The sequence below is a fragment of the Theropithecus gelada genome, chromosome 3 (genome assembly GCF_003255815.1).
Source record: "Theropithecus gelada isolate Dixy chromosome 3, Tgel_1.0, whole genome shotgun sequence".
NCBI lineage: Eukaryota > Metazoa > Chordata > Mammalia > Primates > Cercopithecidae > Theropithecus > Theropithecus gelada.
In genome coordinates this window covers 92,351,587-92,371,951 of record NC_037670.1, presented here as the reverse complement: position 1 = coordinate 92,371,951, position 20,365 = coordinate 92,351,587, and the positions used below count along the sequence as shown (strand labels likewise).

Here is a 20,365-nt window from a genome sequence, read left to right as displayed (position 1 = left end):
TTTTTTTTTTTTTTTTTTTTTTTTTGAGATGGAGTTTCACTCTGTCTTGCACAGGCTGGAGTGCAGTGGCGAGATCTTGACTCACTGCAACCTCCACCTCCCAGGTTCAAGTGATTCTCCTGCCTCAAGCTCCAGAGTAGCTAGGATTACAGGCATGTGCCACCCACACCTGGCTAATTTTTGTATTATTAGTAGACGCAGGGTTTCACCATGCTGGTCTGGAACTCCTGACCTCAAGCAGTCCACCTGCCTCAGCCTCCCAAAGATCTGGGATTAGAGGCATGAGCCACCACACCAGGCCAACTAAGATCTTAAGAGAAGCAGAATTTTAGAAGGGTAAACTGAGGATGTTCATTGTGTTAGGCATTTCCTTCTGATCTGCTGGTTGCCACATATCAACATCCTTGTATACCACTGGAAGTTTCTATTGATTTGCCAAAATTATACAATTAATTGTTGCAGTATCTATGAGCTCTCTGGAAGACAAAAAAAAATGTGACTGACATAGTCTTACCTACTGTAAATAATATTTACATTGAGAAATTAAAGGAAAGTCTCTTGTTCTAAAGATATGCTGCCAGAATTCCATGATTATTTGTCAGTAAGCACGTGTTTCTATGTTGATTATACCACTGAAGAAGAGAAATCTCTCAAGTAAAGAATTAGAAGCCACTGGAAATTATTTTTCTTTTCATAACCAGCTGCTTGCTCTTTTCTTTAGGTACATACTTCATTTTTCCTTTTTTTTTTTTTTTTTAACAAGTGAAGGATTTTTGCATGTGGTAGACTCAGTTGTATGGAATAAAGTGCACACAGATCTGAAGCATACATTAAAGTTAGCTAGATCCTTTGGAAGTCGAAGATTGTAAAGAAAGAAATTAGTGTATGCCTGCCACACAATAAGCATTAAATAGATATTTATTGAATGAGTGTATACATGGGTGAATAAATGAATGAATGAATGGTTTTCTGCCCAGTAAGAGGCCCTATTTTGATATTAAGGATTGCAGCAAACTTGGCTGACACAAACAAGTCCCAGGGACTTGGGAAAAATTCTAAGCCATTCTTGGAGAACCTTATAGAACCACATAGAACCATATCTGTTAGGTAATTCTTGCTCCTTCAGTGTAGAAATGGCCTTCCTAAAATGTACTTGTCAATTCAGCGTCAATAAGGCATTTTAGCTATCATGATAGTCTCAATTGTTTGAAACAAAAAATATTTCTTTAGCAGCTTTATATGACAGAAGCATTTTCTACATTTGCAGGTGTCAAGATTTACCCTTTATGATGATATATGTGTTCTCAATGTTTAATTATACTTTATCATAAAATATAGTTATTACTGGATTAAAAATGGCTATTTTGTTAACAGACTGATAAATATCTTTGAAGGGCTCAAAATGCAGTCATGGAAATATGTAAAAAAATAGAATAATTTGAATGCAGATAATCGAATCCTTCAGTATTTCTTATGTATTTCAAATACAATTGGGTCTTTATGTGGAAACACTGTTTTTATTCATCCTTTTATAGAAACAGACTCTTTGATCTAGTTAAAATGAAATCTATAATGATTTAGTAAGCTTGACTCTGCTTTGTTGCTTACATTTGAAAGTACTCTCGTATGTAATTTAAAAATAATGTCTCTGCAGAAGCTCATTTCAGAAGTGAAAGTTCATGTGGAAAACCAGGTACAAGGTGTCTATTTTAACATTACCGCCATCTGTCCAGATGGGTCCAGAAAGCCAGGCATGGAGGGATGCAGAAACGTGACAAGCAACCATGAAGTATGTGGGTGTGCATTTTTCCCTTTTAAAATAAACTAAGTTGCTTGGCATATTTTCTTACAGAAAAGTCAAACCATTCTGAAACATTTTACTTACTACTGCCTCTAAGAATCTTATTTATACTTCAAGGTAACTTTCATTGTCTCTCCTCAAAGTTCCTCTTTGTTTTAGTTATTGTTCTCTCCAACTCTCAGGTTTTAATATGTATAAAACCTGTATGTATAAAATATGTATAAAACCTATACATTTTAATATGTATAAAACCTGTATGTATAAAATATGTATAAAACCTATACATTTTAATATGTATAAAAACGGTTACTGTCTTAGAAATAGTGATTTCCTTCAAAATCTCATTTTGGAAGAATGGTTTTTCTTACTTTTTACATTGTTTTTTTCTTTTCATTTGCTTACATGCCATCTTTCCTTCACTTTCAATGTGCATGTGTGTGTAATATTAAACAATTATTTATCAATAGTAACTTTAAACTTAGGTGTCATGACCAGCATAAATTAGGAAATCATTTATTCTCAAATAAGTAGTGTCTATACTTATAATAATGATAATGCCTTTTTGGTTTCATATTCACAAAGTCTCAAAGTAATGTGAAATTTAAAGTCACATACCACAGAAAAGAATGGGAATGATAGAGCAGTTGATAAAGGCTAAGAATTTCAAAATCTTTCACTTTGCGATTGCCCCAGTACACTCATAATTATCTAAATTATCTACAAGGAGGTAGGGAAATTTGTTAAAAACAATACAAAATGAGAAGAGCCATCATTTACCAAAAAAGAATGGAGAGAGATCCAGATTGTAACAGTATCAGGAAACAGCACCAGAGGAGATAGAGATTCTCCAAGGATTGGCACAATAGAAAGAGTAACACAAAGAAACATACTCTTTAAGGGAGTCTTTGTTGGGTGAAGTGATTTTGAGTGAGTCATTTATGTCATGAGGCATTGTCTCATTTTTAAATGAATGACTTGAACTAGAAGATTTCCAACCCCTTTTCCTCTGAAGTTCTATGATGATTAATTATGTAATGTCATGCTATAGAAAAAAAGAAAAAGTTATTGAAAGTGATAGAAGATTCTAAAAATGAATAAAAGAGAATCCTGTCTTCTCTTTAGTTAGAATATGTTTTTCTATCTTAGGAATTTTAGAACTGTATATTTTAAATTAATTATTGCCAGTTTCTAATTCTGTGGTTTCTTCTATGATCACTCCATGGATTTTGTTCAAAGGATATCATATTTTGCAAAATACCCTTTGGCTTTTCATTAAAACTACAGAGAAAACTTTTTACTAGCAAATATAGCACTAAGTTACTTTATGAAAAAACGGCTACTGTCTTAGAAATAGTTATTTCCTTCAAAATCTCATTTTGGAAGAGTGGTTTTTCTTACCTGTTACACTGTTTTTTTCTTTTCATTTGCTTACATGCCATCTTTCCTTCACTTTCAATTGAGTGGTTTAAATAGTTTAACTCTCAGGAATAGTCATATGACCGCTTAGTTATGGAAACCCCAGAGTATGATCTACTGTTAGAGATGGCAGTGGCCACATTAACTTACGTATCTGTTAAGCCTCAGCATTCTCAAAGACGAAAGCATTTTAAGTATAACACCAACTGTATTGATTTTAATATTATGGAACAAATTCTAGTGTTTCATGTATATATAAGCCAAATTTAGATACTTTATATTATTGTATCATAGACACATATTCCACCCAAAAGGATCAGCACAAATTAATTTTAAATTGCAATGGATCTCAATCCAACATGAAATAAATATACCTTATTTACCAAAGTACCTAAAGATGGTAAGGTGAGCCAATAAATATAAATAGACATATTAAATCAATTGTGTTGTGCAAAAAGAAGAAATAGAGAAAAAGAAAACATTTGACCAGTTCCTGCCAGCCCAGCTCCTTAGTTCTGGGCTATCTTCTTCCACTGAGACAAGCAGATGACCTGTGCTGAGGTCTTAAGATTTGAGTCCTAAACAATTTTATTTTGAGTAACATCACAGAAAGCCACATGTTTTCCTCCACTGAAACCCTGTATAAACTAAAATGTAACTCTGAAACTTTACTTGGGCTCCTAGAAAATAGGAACAAAATTAAAATTGTTCATTTGAACATCTTATCTCAAGGTTTTTAAAATCTTTTATTTATTTATTTATTTATGAGACGGAGTCTCCCTGTGTCACTCAGGCTGTAGTGCAGTGGTGCGATCTCGGCTCACTGCAATCCAAGTGATTCTCCTGCCTCAGCCTCCCTCCCAAGTAGCTGGGACTACAGGTTCATGCCACCACACTCAGCTAATTTTTGAATTTTTAGCAGAGATGGGTTTTCACCATGTTGGCCAGGCCGATCTCGAACTTCTGACCTCGGGTGATCCAACTCCCTCGACCTCCCAAAGTGCTGGGATTACAGGTGTGAGCCACCGCGCCAGGTCTCATCTCAGGGTTTTAAACCAGTAGAGCAGAAGCCCTTTACTTTGGTTTATGTGATCTATCTCTAGTGTCAAATATTCAATACCCCACATTTTAATGGCTGAATTTAGAAAATGGTCTATTCTTTCTTATGTTTGCTAAGAAATTAATCATCAGTGATGGGGTAGACGCTTCAAAAAGGCTTGCACTCAAGTCTATTTAATGGTGCAATATAGGGATTAGCAGTCATTATATTCTTTAACTCTCAAGTTCATTAGTTGGAGAATAAATGACATTAAAAAGAGATGTTGCATGCATATGAAAGTGATTACATGTGTTTATTTTACAAATATTTTTAATTTCTCTAAGATGGTTTCTTATCAATTCAGTTATTAACAGATATAATATTAGTAATAAAAATAATTAAGGTATGTAAATATATTTCCTTTTTCCTCCTAAATTTAGGTTCTTTTCAATGTAACAGTTACAATGAAAAAATGTGATGTCACAGGAGGAAAAAACTATGCAATAATCAAACCTATTGGTTTTAATGAAACCGCTAAAATTCATATACACAGAAACTGCAGCTGTCAGTGTGAGGACAACAGAGGACCTAAAGGAAAGTGTGTAGATGAAACTTTTCTAGATTCCAAGTGCTTCCAGTGTGATGAGAATAAATGTCATTTTGATGAAGATCAGTTTTCTTCTGAGAGTTGCAAGTCACACAAGGATCAACCTGTTTGCAGTGGTCGAGGAGTTTGTGTTTGTGGGAAATGTTCATGTCACAAAATTAAGCTTGGAAAAGTGTATGGAAAATACTGTGAAAAGGATGACTTTTCTTGTCCATATCACCATGGAAATCTGTGTGCTGGTGAGTATAAATATACACAGGCAGCTTTTACTTGTCACTATTACACCAGCATAGATGTTAAAGTATCTTTAAATCACATCTTTACAAATTAGCAAAATTGAATCTGAATTTGTTATTCAAAGTTTCATCGTCCATGAAATTAGGGCATGGCAGCAGATTTATAGTATGTGATTTTGATATTTATATTTTAACCTATTTTATACAGGAAATGCTTCAAAATAAAAACCTAAAATTAATTGTTATTCTCATGCTTTCCTTGATCTTGGAAAGAAATATACCAGAAAAGGAAATGCTGATGATATCTGACACATTTTCTAGAAGAATCAGAGTATTCTTCTAGAAGGATCTGATTCATTCTGGTAAATGGTCACTCCCTCCAACTTGCACATAGGATTTTATTTCTGTCGGGATGATGGGGAGTGAGGTATAAGAGTATATTTTTCATTCATATGAAAATCTTTAATGCATTATTATAAATGGTATTCTAAGCTGGCAGTAATTTAAGCCTCTCCAGTTTATTTTGGGCCACCACCAGCAACGAAACTGCCAAAGGACAGCATTCTTCAAGAAAATACTTCCTTACTAAGTAATCTAAAAGATTCATCCTTGAGGCCACACACAGACCAAATTTTAAACATAAAATAAATTAAAATAAAAATACCAAGATTACTCTTGGGCTATTCAATTTACTGCCACCTACAGGTTAGATTCCAGAAAATCTAATCAACATTTGCAAACTAAAACAAAATACCATTTTTAAGTGAATTAAATAAATTACCTGTCATCTGCGTTCTGTGATAATTTTCCTGTGACAATATGCTAAATTTACTCGTTGAGAAAAACATCTTTTTACTATCTGTATTTTAGTAAATAAATATTTGTTAAATTATTGATGAATGGAAACATCATCATAAGCATATGGGATGCAACAAACCTATAAAAAATAAATGGTGCAATCTAGTCTAAGCTGAAAATTTGGCCTGTATCACCTAAATGTGCAGTGAAAATTGTCTTTTTTTCTATAACATACATAGAATATTTTAATATACAAACATGTATTCAACTGTAACTGACATCATGGGTAGGATGGATTATAGATGACTTTAGAATGAACCAGCAGTTGTCTACCATATTTTACAGGGAGGAAAAATATTATTTTACAGTGAAGAGAAAGAATTTTCTGAAGTCACGTCCCACAACTGTCAATCTCTCAAGAGAGTTTCAAATACATTTGAGTATTTGTCCCAGTCTCTGCAGTAAAATATCTAGTGTACTAGCTTTTCTATATGAGTATGATACTACTGACCCACAAGCAGTTGAAAATCTGCTTTGAATTGTTTCTGTGTAAGTGCAGACTGTAACTGACATGTACTTTCTCCACTAGTCTCCTTTGGGAATAAAAACACATGTTCACAGGCCTGCTGGCGAGGATTCAGCATAAGCTTGCACAGCACACAGGGCTTGACCGACATTTGTCTGGCCTGGACTTCATTAGTTTTACACTTAGCAAATTTGAGCTGGTCCTACAGTAGTATCTGTGGAACAATTATCCTGTGAGGTGCTCAGCAGTAAAAGAAGAGAGAGAGGGAGCTAAGAAAGGAAAGGAAGGGAGAGAGATAGAAGGAAGGAAGGGAGGGAAGGAAGGAGAAAGGAAAGGAGGCAGGGAGGGCGAGAGGGAGAAAAGAGGAAGGTTGGTTTGTGGCTAGATAAGCTTCAGAATGCCTATATAATCATGTGAAATGTACTTCCTTTTGACAATTTCTAGTGCACACTGGCATATTAAGTTTTGGACACTTTTTCTGTCTAAAATCCATTTAACTCTGTGTAACTGTGTTTTCTTCACCCCACATGCATAAATGCTCCCCCACCACACACACACCATCTTTCTTTCTTTTTTTCATTTACCATCTAAGAACAGCTCACAGGATAGAGGAGGATCTGCCCTGCTAACTTACTAAATAATGCACTGAGGATGTGAAAGCATTTGTTCAACTTCCCAAGAGATCTGATCTTTAAACATGGCATTAGCAGTACTGAAGCACTAGAAAGGTTTGCTTCACAGTCCTGTAAAGTTATCCTAGGCCTTCAGCAACATCAGAAGACTGAGAGAATAGGTGATGGAAGCCATTAATCAAATACCTGTATTTTTTCTAACTTCAAGTCAGGGAGTTAACATTACTTCGGCCTTTGCAGTTTCTTGATATGTGTGTGTTTTTAATGTAAAACTGAATATGCAATGACATTCAAGTAGTCTGACAACCACTAAGCAGGGGTGCCCTTCATGCTTGTTAGCAGAGTGCATTAGCATGGGGAGATTATCTATAGTAGAACAGCTTTGAAAACAGATCCCCCTAAATCCAACACTCTTTGTGTCAGACCAACGAAAAAGTGATGCTGTTTCCATTCATTGGACTGTCAGTGCGTTTCCATGGAGATGATACAGGAATCCATGGCTGAAAACTCTTTACAAAGTCAGTGATCCAGATAACGTAGGTCCTGCGGTGTCTTCCTCACAGGGCATGGAGAGTGTGAAGCAGGCAGATGCCAATGCTTCAGTGGCTGGGAGGGAGATCGGTGCCAGTGCCCTTCAGCAGCAGCCCAGCACTGTGTCAATTCAAAGGGCCAAGTGTGCAGTGGAAGAGGCACGTGTGTGTGTGGAAGGTGTGAGTGCACCGATCCCAGGAGCATCGGCCGCTTCTGTGAACACTGCCCCACCTGTCATACGGCCTGCAAGGAAAACTGGTATGATTTCTCTGATTCCAAACATACACAAAGAATAGCTACTTTTGTCCTTTTTTGTTCTGACTTCCTTAATCTTAAAACGTTGCCGGATACATTGTGACCAGCACGCTAAAAAAGAATTAAATGAGAAATGCTATGAATTAGAAGACAAATTCAAATCTTTGACCCCTGGATAGCTGTGGAAGCATTGGAATAAATCTGGACACTCACTACCTTAGCTTTTCGGAAATTAGAGGTTGCCTGCTGCCCAGCATACTATTTAGTAATAGAGTGATCTAGGACAAGTTGTTACAATTTTCTGTGCCTCAGTTTCCTGATATCAAAAGTGAGGATAGTAATAATACCTTGCTATATTTCTGTGAAAGAATCAAATGATTCATATAAAAAAACTCACCTTTCACTTGATGCATGGCAATCATAGAATGTTAGCTGTTACTGCTATGTTTTATTTTTAATATTTTAATGATAAAGAACAATGGTGTCCATGACACACCCTAGAAATAAGTGATCTATAAATGAAAGGTGATATGTTAAATGAAGGCGACATTACTCTTTTGTGCCAATAAATCTCAGTAACAATTTGAGATCTGCACAAAGACTACTAATCTAAACATCACTGTAACTTCCAGTTTGTTTTATTCAGCATTTTAAACCATTGACTTTCTCAGATTAGTAGCTCAAGTAAGTTTTTTAGAATTATGCATGGTAATTTATTTAAATCATTTGGAAATGCAATCCTTCAATGTAATGATTGCATAATTTCTAATGAACATCCTCAAAATTTGATTTGTTTCTGCATTGTTATTTTGTGTTTTGTTTTCTTGTGGAAAATATTATAGTCTACCACCTTTTTAAAGAATAAATATTTTCACTTCTGTTTCCCCTTGCAGGAATTGTGTGCAATGCCTTCACCCTCACAATTTGTCTCAGGCTATACTTGATCAGTGCAAAACCTCATGTGCTCTCATGGAACAACAGCATTATGTCGACCAAACTTCAGGTAGGCCAAAGCTTAATAATCAAAGCACAGAATAGTGTCTGTAGAGGATGATCTTCCCCCAAAAGACCCATAAGTAACCATGCTAAAGAAAGGACCGGGCCGGGTGTGGTGGCTCACACCTTTAGTCCCAGCACTTTGGGGGGCCAAGGCTGGTGGATCACCTGAGGTCAGGAGTTCGAGACCAGCCTGGCCAACATGGTGAAACCCCATCTATACTAAAAATACAAAATCAGTCGGCTTTGGTGGCTGGCGCCTGTAATCCCAGCTACTCAGGAGGCTTAGGCAGGAGAATCGCTTGAATCCGGGAGGTGGAGGTTGCAGCGAGCTGAGATCGTGCTATTGCACTGCAGCCTGGGCAACAAGAGCGAAACCCTGTTTAAAAAAACAAAAAGAGAGAGAGAGAGGACTGAGGGCTTTATTTTTAAATTTTGAATTAAATTTATAAAAAACATTGCTTTATTCTTTATAACAATAATAAATATGTGTTTATGTGTCATCTTCTACCTTAGATACTTCCTTCATGTTCACTGGCTCATTTAATGTCATACAACTCTTTGAGATTGGTATAATCTCCATTTTACAGATGGGGAAACTGAGGTTCAGGGAAATTTTTGTATGAGGGCTGCTATCTCTTAACTAGTAATGTTAAGATACATGTCTTAGACCAAGATCTTCAAACTAAAAGTTCCATACCCTTTTCATTACATCACATTTATGATCATTCATTCTTAAGCTATATTTTTATCAAAATGAAAAGCACCAGGAAGGAATGGCACTTTTCAAGTTACATATTTTGTAAAAGCAGATCATTTTTACTTAGAATTTTTTGGCTTCACCTGAAACATGAAAGCAAATATTGATTAGACATGATGAAGTTCAGAACTGGAAGCAAGTTTGAATTATGAAGGAAAATTATGGCTCAGTAGACTTCATCTCTTAGTGAAATGAATCTACATGGGGAACTCATATTTCTGGTTCACTGAGGACTTGACAGCCAATTTATTTGGATGCCTTTCCATGGAAGTACATTGCATGGGAATTCAGCTGTGTAGATGAGACGGGAAACCTAACCACTCAGCCACACCATAGCAAGCACACTCAGTGGTTACAGGTACCATCTTTGGGAGATTTTAAAAACTGAATCGTAAACTCGTTATATTGTATACATTAACATGTGCAGTTTTTGTATATCAATGATACTTAATAAAGCTGTTTAGGACCATCCTGGCTAACATGGTGAAACCCCGTCTCTACTAAAAATACAAAAAACTAGCCGGGCGTGGTGGCGGGCGCCTGTAGTCCCAGCTACTCGGAGGCTGAGGCAGGAGAATGGCGTGAACCCGGGAGGCGGAGCTTGCAGTGAGCCGAGATCGCGCCACTGCACTCCAGCCTGGGTGACACAGCGCGAGACTCCGTATCAAAAAAAAAAAAAAAAAAAAGCAAAACAAAACAAAACAAAAAGTTATTTAGAACCCAGAACCCTACTTTGCACAGGGATAAGGTGTGGACCTCCACATGCATTAGAAACTAACCTTGAAATTATATCTTTATTAAAACATTCCTATTGCAACTATTATTTCAAGTCTCTCCAACCTGTAAGAAAAACTCCAGCTCTTAGAGGGACTGCACAAAAGAATAAACTTTCTCCAGAGTGTTTTTTTCTTTTTCCCTCACATCCACACTGATCTTAGCCCATAATGAACTTGGCTCTGAAAAGAGCCCCATGTGCTGCCAGCTGGAGCTGCAGCAATCACTCCAGAAAGCCAAGTGCCTTTCTAATAAATAAGGCCTTACTATCAACATGTCATTTATTATGTTAAGTAAACACTACTTTGACTTAAGTGTTGTTACAAAAAGTATTCCCTTAAAGCTCCTTAGGAAAAGTCCTGGCCTGACCTAAACTAAGGAAAGTATAGGCTAGGCATGAATGTTTGACCACTCATAGCATTTCAATATGCATGCAGATTTGAGCTCCGAAAATGCCCTCTGTTCCAACCTATTAGAAATATTTCCAAAATGTGTCAGTAGCTAGGGGCCGCCCCTCCCCTTCACAACTATTGTGCAAGGAGAGGGAAAGGGCATTTGTTAGGCACCTCTATTATCTATCCACTCAGTCGCACTTAAAGGCTGTTCTTTCAGGCTCTCTGGCTGAGCTCCCACCAGGCAAGAAGCCACTAAGTGGAATCAAGCCGGGCGCCCCCTCTGAGGATCTGCCTTAGCTGATTGAGTAGTCCTAAATCAACCAAAGGAAATGACAGTCTGTCAGAACAGAAGGCATGTGTGTTATGAACCCAAAGTCACTGTGGAAGCCTCAAAAGACACCACCTTTGAGCAGAATATTTTGGATTCTCTCTCTGTGAGACCTGTAGCAACAGGGACCTACACTGGCATTTGGTGTTTCCATTCCAGTTGTAGCACTGGGATAGCCTTTGACCTTTCTTTCAAAGTACCTTATCTCTCTCTCGCTCTCTCTCTCTCTCTCACACACACACACACACACAAATAGGCTTAATTAAGTCTTCTCGCTTGAGAGGAACCCTTTCCCTTATCACCGAGCTTGGCCTTATTCAAAAACATGCTTAGTCCTCACTGGAAATTCAGACCCAAATCAGCCAGGATTGGTTGGGAGGTGCACTATGCTAAGCTTTGGCAGGTCACCACCCTAGTGGCCCTCTCAGGGAGACCTTGGAACTTTGGATGAGGTCCCCAAACCTTGGAGAATGGGTGGCGGCACACATGCCTCTTTAGCCACAAAGTAATTTTATTAATCTGGGGCAGCTGGTGAGTTAGTTCTATGGAATACTTGCCTATTGTGTAACCATATTCCTCTTAGATTAGGGTAATGCCTCTGGCAACAACAGAGTCTGTAGACTTTTAAGCGCCAGATCTTTGGCAATGAGGGTGTGCCAAAGATCTGGTGCTAAAACGAGATCTAGCATGTCCCTCCTCTTAACACAACATTTCTTTTTCCAGCTAGTAATTATTTGTCCTAAGTATTATTTGTTCTTAAAATACACAGTGCCTTTTTAGAGGCAAATGGAATAGGTGTAGTTAACGACAAGTAAAAAGTAAATTAATGAAAAATGAAGAATGATATTTTCATGTGATCCCAAATTGTACACTCCTATTTCCTGGAGAAGCCATGTATAATAATAATGAAAATTTACACTTCAATTTCTGAAGAAATATTTATTTACCTATTAGAGTAGTTTTGATTTTAGTTTCTGCAGATGTTTACTTTATTTTCCATTACTGGCGTGGAACAAATGAGGACGAAGCATAACAAGAGAAATATATCCTAAGGCCCAGAATGGCTCAATAATTTTTTGAAATCCTATTTTCCATTTAGTGATCAACCGTACACACCACAAAAACTATTCCTCTTTCTGTCTTGGATAAAATTATGCTTGGTTATGGGACATGGACATATTCCAGTTAATACAATTAAAGAATCAAGCTGCATAGGAATAATATGATTGAATACCTTAATCATGGCTATTCTCCAAAGGAGGGTTGTCTATTGAAAATATTTTCACAATAAACGTGCAAGAAAAATTAGAGAGCTTACTGTTTCTGAATCAAAGGTAATTTCAATCTCCTGATTTGAAAATGTAGATTTGCAAATATCTTTGGCACTATTAATTGAGGTGTGAACATCATTTACGTGATAGACTGTTTTGATTTACTTATTCCAATTTTTAATCCGTTTATTTGTTTGCTTCATTACAGAATGTTTCTCCAGCCCAAGCTATTTGAGAATATTTTTCATCATTTTCATAGTTACATTCTTGATTGGGTTGCTTAAAGTCCTTATCATTAGACAGGTGATACTACAATGGAATAGTAACAAAATTAAGTCCTCGTCAGATTACAGAGTGTCAGCCTCAAAAAAGGTCAGTGAATTCTAAAAAAGAATTGCTAACAGTATGTTATTGCCTAGTTACAATATTTAGGCCCTTAGTTAATAATAATATTTCTTCTCCATTAAGGATAAGTTGATTCTGCAAGGTGTTTGCACAAGAGCAGTAACCTACCGACGTGAGAAGCCTGAAGAAATAAAAATGGATATCAGCAAATTAAATGCTCATGAAACTTTCAGGTGCAACTTCTAAAAAAAGATTTTTAAATACTTAATGGGAAACTGGAATTCTTAATCATTGCTCCTAAAGATTATAATTTTAAAAGTCACAGGAGGAGACAAATTGCTCACGGTCATGCCAGTTGCTGGTTGTATACTCGAACGAAGACTGACAAGCATCCTCATCATGATGTGACTCACATAGCTGCTGACTTTTTCAGAGAAAAATGTGTCTTACTACTGTTTGAGACTAGTGTCATTGTAGCACTTTACTGTAATATATAACTTATTTAGATCAGCATAGAATGTAGATCCTCTGAAGAGCACTGATTACACTTTACAGGTACCTGTTATCCCTACACTTCCCAGAGAGAACAATGCTGTGAGAGAGTTTAGCATTGTGTCACTACAAGGGTACAGTAATCCCTGCACTGGACATGCGAGGAAAAAAATAATCTGGCAAGTATATTCTAAGGTTGCCAAACACTGCAACAGTTGGTGGTTGAATAGACAAGAACAGCTAGATGAGTAAATGATTCGTGTTCCATTCTTTCAAGAGGTGGACAGATAAAACCTTAATCTTAAAAGATTATTGCTTTTTAAAGTGTGTAGTTTTATGCATGTGTTTTTATGGTTTGCTTCTTTTTACAAGATGGATACTAATTCCAGCATTCTCTCCTCTTTGCCTTTATGTTTTGTTTTCTTTTTTACAGGATAAGTTTATATATGTCACAGACGACTGGATTAATTAAGTGCCAAGTTACTACTGCCATAAAAAACTAATAATACAATGTCACTTTATCAGAATACTGGTTTTAAAAGCTGAATGTTAATAGGGGACACTGTAAAGTACCATCAAAATCTGAATAGCTTCATTGTGCACAGGTGTGGAGTTTTGTATCTTCTTACCTGGTAAACTGAAGGGATTGGCCATTTCATTTACCTGATCATTAATTCACAAGATATTTAGGAATTCTGCCTCAAGCAAAGTACCACATTTTGAATGTTTTCTTAGATTTTGATTGCAAGTAGATCTCAGCATTTTTTAAATGGAAAGCTATATTATCTTTTCTCTTCAAGGCAGCCTAAGGATCTTCTCTCCCGGAATCACTCCAACCCTTCTTGCCAGAATCCATAAAAGTATAAAATTGGAGGAGAATAGATGATATCTTAGAAATAAGCTATTTTTTTTTTTTTTTTTGAGATGGAGTTTCACTCTTGTCACCCAGGCTGGAGTGCAATGGCATGATCAGGGCTCACTTCAACCTCTGCCTCCCGGGTTCAAGCAATTCTCCTGCCTCAGCCTCCTGAGTAGCTGGGATTACAGGCATCCACCACCATGCCCAGCTAATTTTTGTATTTTTAGTAGAGATGGGGTTTTGCCATGTTGGACAGGTTGATCTCAGACTCCTGACCTCAGGTGATCTACCCTCCTCGGCCTCCCAGAGTGTTGGGATTACAGGCATGAGCCACCATGCCAGGCTGCTAATTCTCCTTTTTAGTGAGTTGGGGAACTGAACCTCAGAAAACTTAAATGATTTCTCAAAAAACACTCAAGTGATAAAGTGGCCACATTGGAAAGGAGTTTCTATCTTCTCATTGCCAGGCCAGTGTTCATTGCACAATATCATGCTACCTCTTGAATCTTTAAAATATTCAATTGGCAAATGTTTTTCAATGTGATTTACTCAAGTCTTAAGTGTATGAGGAAAGCTCAAAGCAAAATAGAAAAGAATAACTCACACCAAATTGTCCATAATCAGCTTCCAGTCTTTCATGCTAATCAACTTCTTAAGAGACTGAAGCATGGCGCACCTACAAGGGAATTCCTTCGTACCATAGCCTATATGAACAGTGTTCCCTGGAGTTCTCCAGTGCTCAGCTTGAGACCTTGATACACGGGCCATGAGCCTTGTCTTCCCCAGTGGAAATTTCTTTACACTTACCTTATCCCTATGGACTTAGTGTGATTTTATTGGCTAGCAGTCTAACAGTCCTATGTGGATACACAGTTTTGCCCATGACAACAAAGGAATCTATTTAAAATATCTTTTTATAATTAACTTCCAAGATTTGCTGTCTTCCAGCACTTGAGTTAAAGTACTGGATATTGCAATTTGATGAAGACTAACCCCATCTCATTTTCTACCCTAAAGAGAACTGGAAAACCTATAATAAGTTGTTCTGGGGCCAATAAACACAGCAGCTCTATTAGATGTCCTCTACAGCCAAGCAATTTCAATGCTAACTTGAATTGCACTTCCTTCCTCAAACGAGAGATTGACATAGTTCAGTACTGTGAGTCACTTGTATAAGAAACCTTTGATCACTAAAAATAATGTAAAAATTGGATTTAGTATCCTAATACACATAACATTCTTCTTAAAAAGGAAAAAGGACGGATGCCTGACAACCCTCCAAAAGAAAAAAGTGCAAGATAGCCATTAATTAAGATGATGACAATTTTTGAAACAAACATTATGATGTTTATGAACAATAAACACATTCCCATATGGAACGAATTATCTAAAAGAGTATAACAAAATGAAATCCTTAAAAATCAAGGGTTTATATTTTTTTACACCCTCACTTGTTTGCACTAACTTTATAGTGGACCAAGGCTGTTACCATAGGAAGGGGCAAACTTCCTTGTAGGCAACTCACTGTTAGACGATGATTGTGGTTATGCTTGCGAAGTCTTGTGCTTACCTTTTTTGTTTTTACTTAAAAAGCTAATTTTTAAAGATTGTAGGGCTTGTATTTTACTTGAATAATTGATATCTTCCTGGGTAATGATTTGTGAGATGAGAATTAATATTTGACTTGTTAGAATTAATTAAATGGTAAGGGAACACAGGGTACTCTTAGGTTAAATAATTTATGTAAATAGAGTCTATTTTCAACTAATGTGGCCACAGGAGCCTTTTGAGATTCATTGATATTAAACACAATTAATGAAATTTTAAATCGTTAACAGAATTGAGAACTTGAACACTTTTAGTACTGCAGCATTTTTGTGTCCTAAAGTATGTAATGATTTATAAATGTGCCATACATACACTACAACATAACATTTGCTTTGTTATGCATTTTATTTCTCTGGGGACACCATTGCACTGCAGTGCACATGTATTTATAAACATTTGTTATATTTTTGGAAACTTGCTAATATTTATTAAGTCATAGACTTTTCTGGAAGACTTAAAAATTCACTAAAAATCTGATTATATCTTAAATGTTCAGTTTATCTTCGGTTTATTAAAATAACAACAACAACAAAAAAGAATCTAAGGTTAAACACAATAGATATCTCTGGAAGCAATTTTCCAAAACTCAACATTAAAGTTCGTGGATACATGAGATGCAATACTTCAAAGAATAAATCTGAAATATATTTGTAATATTTACTTAATATCCATTGAAGATATCCTTATGTAAGACAACAGTCAGCCATCAGACACTGAAATGTATTATGATAGACTATGAAGAATTTTCTCTGTAGAATTATATTCCTCCTGGAACCTGGTAGAGTAGATTACACTCAAAGGCTTATTCTTTCTTTTCTTATTCCTGTTTTTTCCACTCACTCTTCCCGAGAGATTTTCTAAAGCTTCAAGCTTAATAAACCTAATAGTGAAAAAGAACTGAATTTAATGGTATAATGAAGTTCTTCATTTCCAGACACCTTTAATTGACCTTAAAGCTCATTTGAGTCTATGCCCCTGAACAAAGACAGACCCATTAAAATGTAAGAATTCTAAATTTTCACAACTGTTTGAGCTTCTTTTCATTTTGAAGGATTTGGAATGTATATGTTTTCATAAAAGTATCAAGTGAAATACAGTTACATGGGAGCTCAATCAGGTGCACATTGCATTCTGTTATGTTGACTCAATATTTAATTTACAACTATCCTTATTTATATTGACCTTAAAAACTCCATTTTAGGCAATGCAGACCACTGAGATATAGCTAACATTCTTTCAGATAATTTTCCTTCTCTTTTATAATTCCTCTATAGCAAATTTTATGTATAACTGATTATACACATCCATATTTATATTTCATTGATTCCAAGACATCACTTTTTCAATTTAACATCTCTGAAATTGTGACACTTCTTGCAATTGCTGGCACTTCAGATGCAGTGTTTAAAATTATGCTTGAATAAACAATACACTAATCCAACTTTACCTAAAGGTTTATGGGTCTAGGGGAATTTTGTTTTCTTATAAAGATTTGAGAGCCCATTTATGATAACATATGAAGCCAAAATTTCAGGCAAATTGAGACACACACAACTCAACATGGAGCCCAACTGATTAGCAGCTCAGATCTTGCACATCTTGAGTTTACAAAAGCTCTTTCAGGCCCCATTTATACTTTATGTGAGTGCGAATGATTTCAGCAAACCCTAACTTAACTAACAAGAATGGGTGGGTATGTCTACGTTTCATTAACAAATTTTTATTCTTTTTATTCTATTATATGAGATCCTTTTATATTATCATCTCACTTTTAAACAAAATTAACTGGAAAAATATTACATGGAACTGTCATAGTTAGGTTTTGCAGCATCTTATATGTCTTGTGTCAATGGCAGGAGAAAAATATGATAAAACCAATCAGTGCTGTGAAAACCAACTTTCTTCTAGAGTCCTCTTCCTTTTTATTCTTCTTTATCATTTGCAGATTTTTTCCCCTTGGCTCTGATCACTTTAACTTCAAGCTTATGTGACGACTGTTATAAAACTGCTCATTTAAATTATTTGAATTATATGAAATAATTGTTCAGCTATCTGGGCAGCTGTTAATGTAAACCTGAGAGTAATGACACTACTCTTTTATCTACCTGGAATACTTTTCTGCATAAAATTTATCTTTGTAAGCTAACTCTATTAATCAGGTTTCTTCTAGCCTCTGCAACCTACTTCAGTTAGAATTGTCTAACACTACTCTATTAATCAGGTTTCTAGCCTCTACAACCTACTTCAGTAAAAATTGTCTAATACAACAATATTTTTTTAAAAACACTGCAATTATCAAGGATGGAAAATGTGTGATTAGTGTAAAGAAGTTTTACCAACTTTACACATTCCCACAGATAAATGTGAAATTTTCGTAAGAATTCTACACAATGACAAATATGGTACATAAATTTTATTATGAATATTGAGTATAAAATACTTTAATTCTAAATTATAAGAAAATATAAATTTGCACATATTAATATAGAAATTCATTTTGTGTATATTTAACATAGCTTTTAAACTATTTTACATTTATTAGCTACTTCATTATGGTTTCTTGAACTTCTGAAAAAATTAGAAATGTTTTAAACTTATCAGTAACCTAAAAACTTATTTTGTTTCATCTAACAAGTACTGCATTTGTAAAAAGAAATTTAATATAGAATATATTTTTAAATTAAATATTTGAATATAATATAGCTGTAAGAAAGAAGCAAATTATCACTGAACATATTTCTTATTATTTCTGGCTTTGAATTATACATAACTTAAATTGTCTTAAATGATACAGAATATTGGAGAATATGATACTTTCACATAATATACTATGAACCTGTTCATATAACTCTGATTGACTACTAACTTCTGTTTTATGTATTTATTAAAGAGCTGACACTGTAGTTTGTTGTGAGATGTTTATTTTTCTAACAGAGCTTATAACAGTTAGGACAAGGCATTTAATTAATGCACCATTCTGTTTAATAGTAGGTGTTAATCAATATGAAATTCTGTTTTAAAATAAAAGTGTAAAAATCTAAGAATACACAAAATGCTTCTTTATTTACTCTGTGTTACATTACTCTCAAAGCTTCCAGACAACAGTACTTTGTCCCACAGGAAATGTAATAGCATGTATACAATGTCATTAGCAGAGGACATTACATAATTCCAAAAAGATACTACTCCTAGAAAATTGTAGGGCCAGTGATAAACAGGGGAGCCCATCCCAGTTGTTCTTTTCCTTTTTGATAGTTATTTGCAGTAGAAACAGAAGAAATATTCTAATGACAAAAACCTGAAAAAAGTAGCTAAAAGTTAAAATAGGCATTTTCTACGTGCCAGACTTCTACCACCACCTTAAGTATAACATATTCATAACCTTCAATTGCACATTCTCAAAAGTCAGACTTAAATTAATTGAATTTTATTGAATACCCATGTATTGTGATTTTCCTTACCCTAGAGAAGAGAATAAAGCAGAATGTGGTAGATGCTGAGATCAGCTCAGTCGTGGAGACCCTAACCCAGTGGCGCTAGAGGAATTGAAGACACTCACAGAAATATAGAGTGTGGCTTGAGAAATCTGGGGTCTCACAGCCTTCAGAGTTGAGAGCTCTGAACAGAGATTTACCCAGGTATTTATTGACAGTAAGTCAGTCATAAGATTTACTGAAAGCATTCCTTATGGGAAATAAAGGGATGGACTGAAATAGAGGGATGGCTCTGGCTAGCTATTTGCAGCATGAACATGTCCTTAAAGCACAGAACGCTCCTGCTATTGTTTGTGGTTTAAGAATGCCGGTGGCTCAAACCTGTAATCCGGTGGCTCAAGCCTGTAATCCCAGCACTTTGGGAGGCCGAGGCGGGCAGATCACAGGCTCAGGAAATCAAGACCCTCCTGGCTAACTTGGTGAAACCCCGTCTCTACTAAAAATACAAAAAAAAGCCGGGCATGGTGGCGGGAGCCTGTAGTCCCAGCTACTCGGGAGGCTGAGGCAGGAGAATGGCGTGAACCTGGGAGGCGGAGCTTGCCATGAGCCGAGATTGCACCACTGAACTCCAGCCTGGGAGACAGCAAGACTCCCCCTCAAAAAAAAAAAAAAAAAGAAAAAGAAAAAGAAAACCTAAGCAGTTTTCCACCCCGGTGGGCCAGGTGTTCCTTGCCCTCATTCCAGTAAGCCAACAACCTTCCAGCATTGGCATCGAGGCCATCACCAGCATGTCACAGTGCTGCAGAGATTTTATGACCAGTTTTTGGGGTCAGTTTGTGGTCAGATTTTGGGGCCTGTTCCCAACAGGTAGATACATTAAAAATGAAATAAGACATTTAGACAGATTAACTTTTTTTTTTTTGAGATGGAGTCTTGCTCGTCGCCCAGGCTGGAGTGCAGTGGCGCCATCTCGGCTCACTGCAAGCTCCGCCTCCCGGGGTCACGCCATCCTCCTGTCTCAGCCTCCAGAATAGCTGGGACTACAGGCGCCCGCCACCACACCCGGCTAATTTTTTGTCTTTTTAGCAGAGACGGGGTTTCACCATGTTAGCCAGGATGGTCTCATCTCCTGACCTCGTGATCCGCCCGCCTTGGCCTCCCAAAGTGCTGGGATTACAGGCGTGAGCCACCGGCGCCCGGCCAGATTAACTGTTCTTAAGGAGCTTTTAACAGTTTGAAGGAAAAGATAAAGTGTAATGCAC

The 20,365-nt window shown here is 36.4% G+C and overlaps 1 protein-coding gene across 2 annotated transcripts in view; it reads left to right on the top strand.

Annotated features, from left to right (window-relative positions):
- The window catches only part of ITGB8 (integrin subunit beta 8), an 84,843-nt gene extending 66,128 nt beyond the window's left edge, over window positions 1-18,715 (top strand). The window contains exons 9-14 of one of the 2 annotated variants that reach the window (XM_025380646.1): window positions 1,655-1,789; window positions 4,697-5,102; window positions 7,619-7,844; window positions 8,735-8,844; window positions 12,574-12,737; window positions 12,834-18,715. In XM_025380646.1, coding sequence (XP_025236431.1) covers window positions 1,655-1,789; window positions 4,697-5,102; window positions 7,619-7,844; window positions 8,735-8,844; window positions 12,574-12,737; window positions 12,834-12,956 — 1,164 coding nt within the window. In that variant the 3' untranslated portion in view covers window positions 12,957-18,715. The remainder of the gene's footprint in view (window positions 1-1,654; window positions 1,790-4,696; window positions 5,103-7,618; window positions 7,845-8,734; window positions 8,845-12,573; window positions 12,738-12,833) is intronic. The other variant, XM_025380647.1, reaches the window with a different exon arrangement.
- The last annotated feature ends 1,650 nt before the right edge of the window (window positions 18,716-20,365 follow it).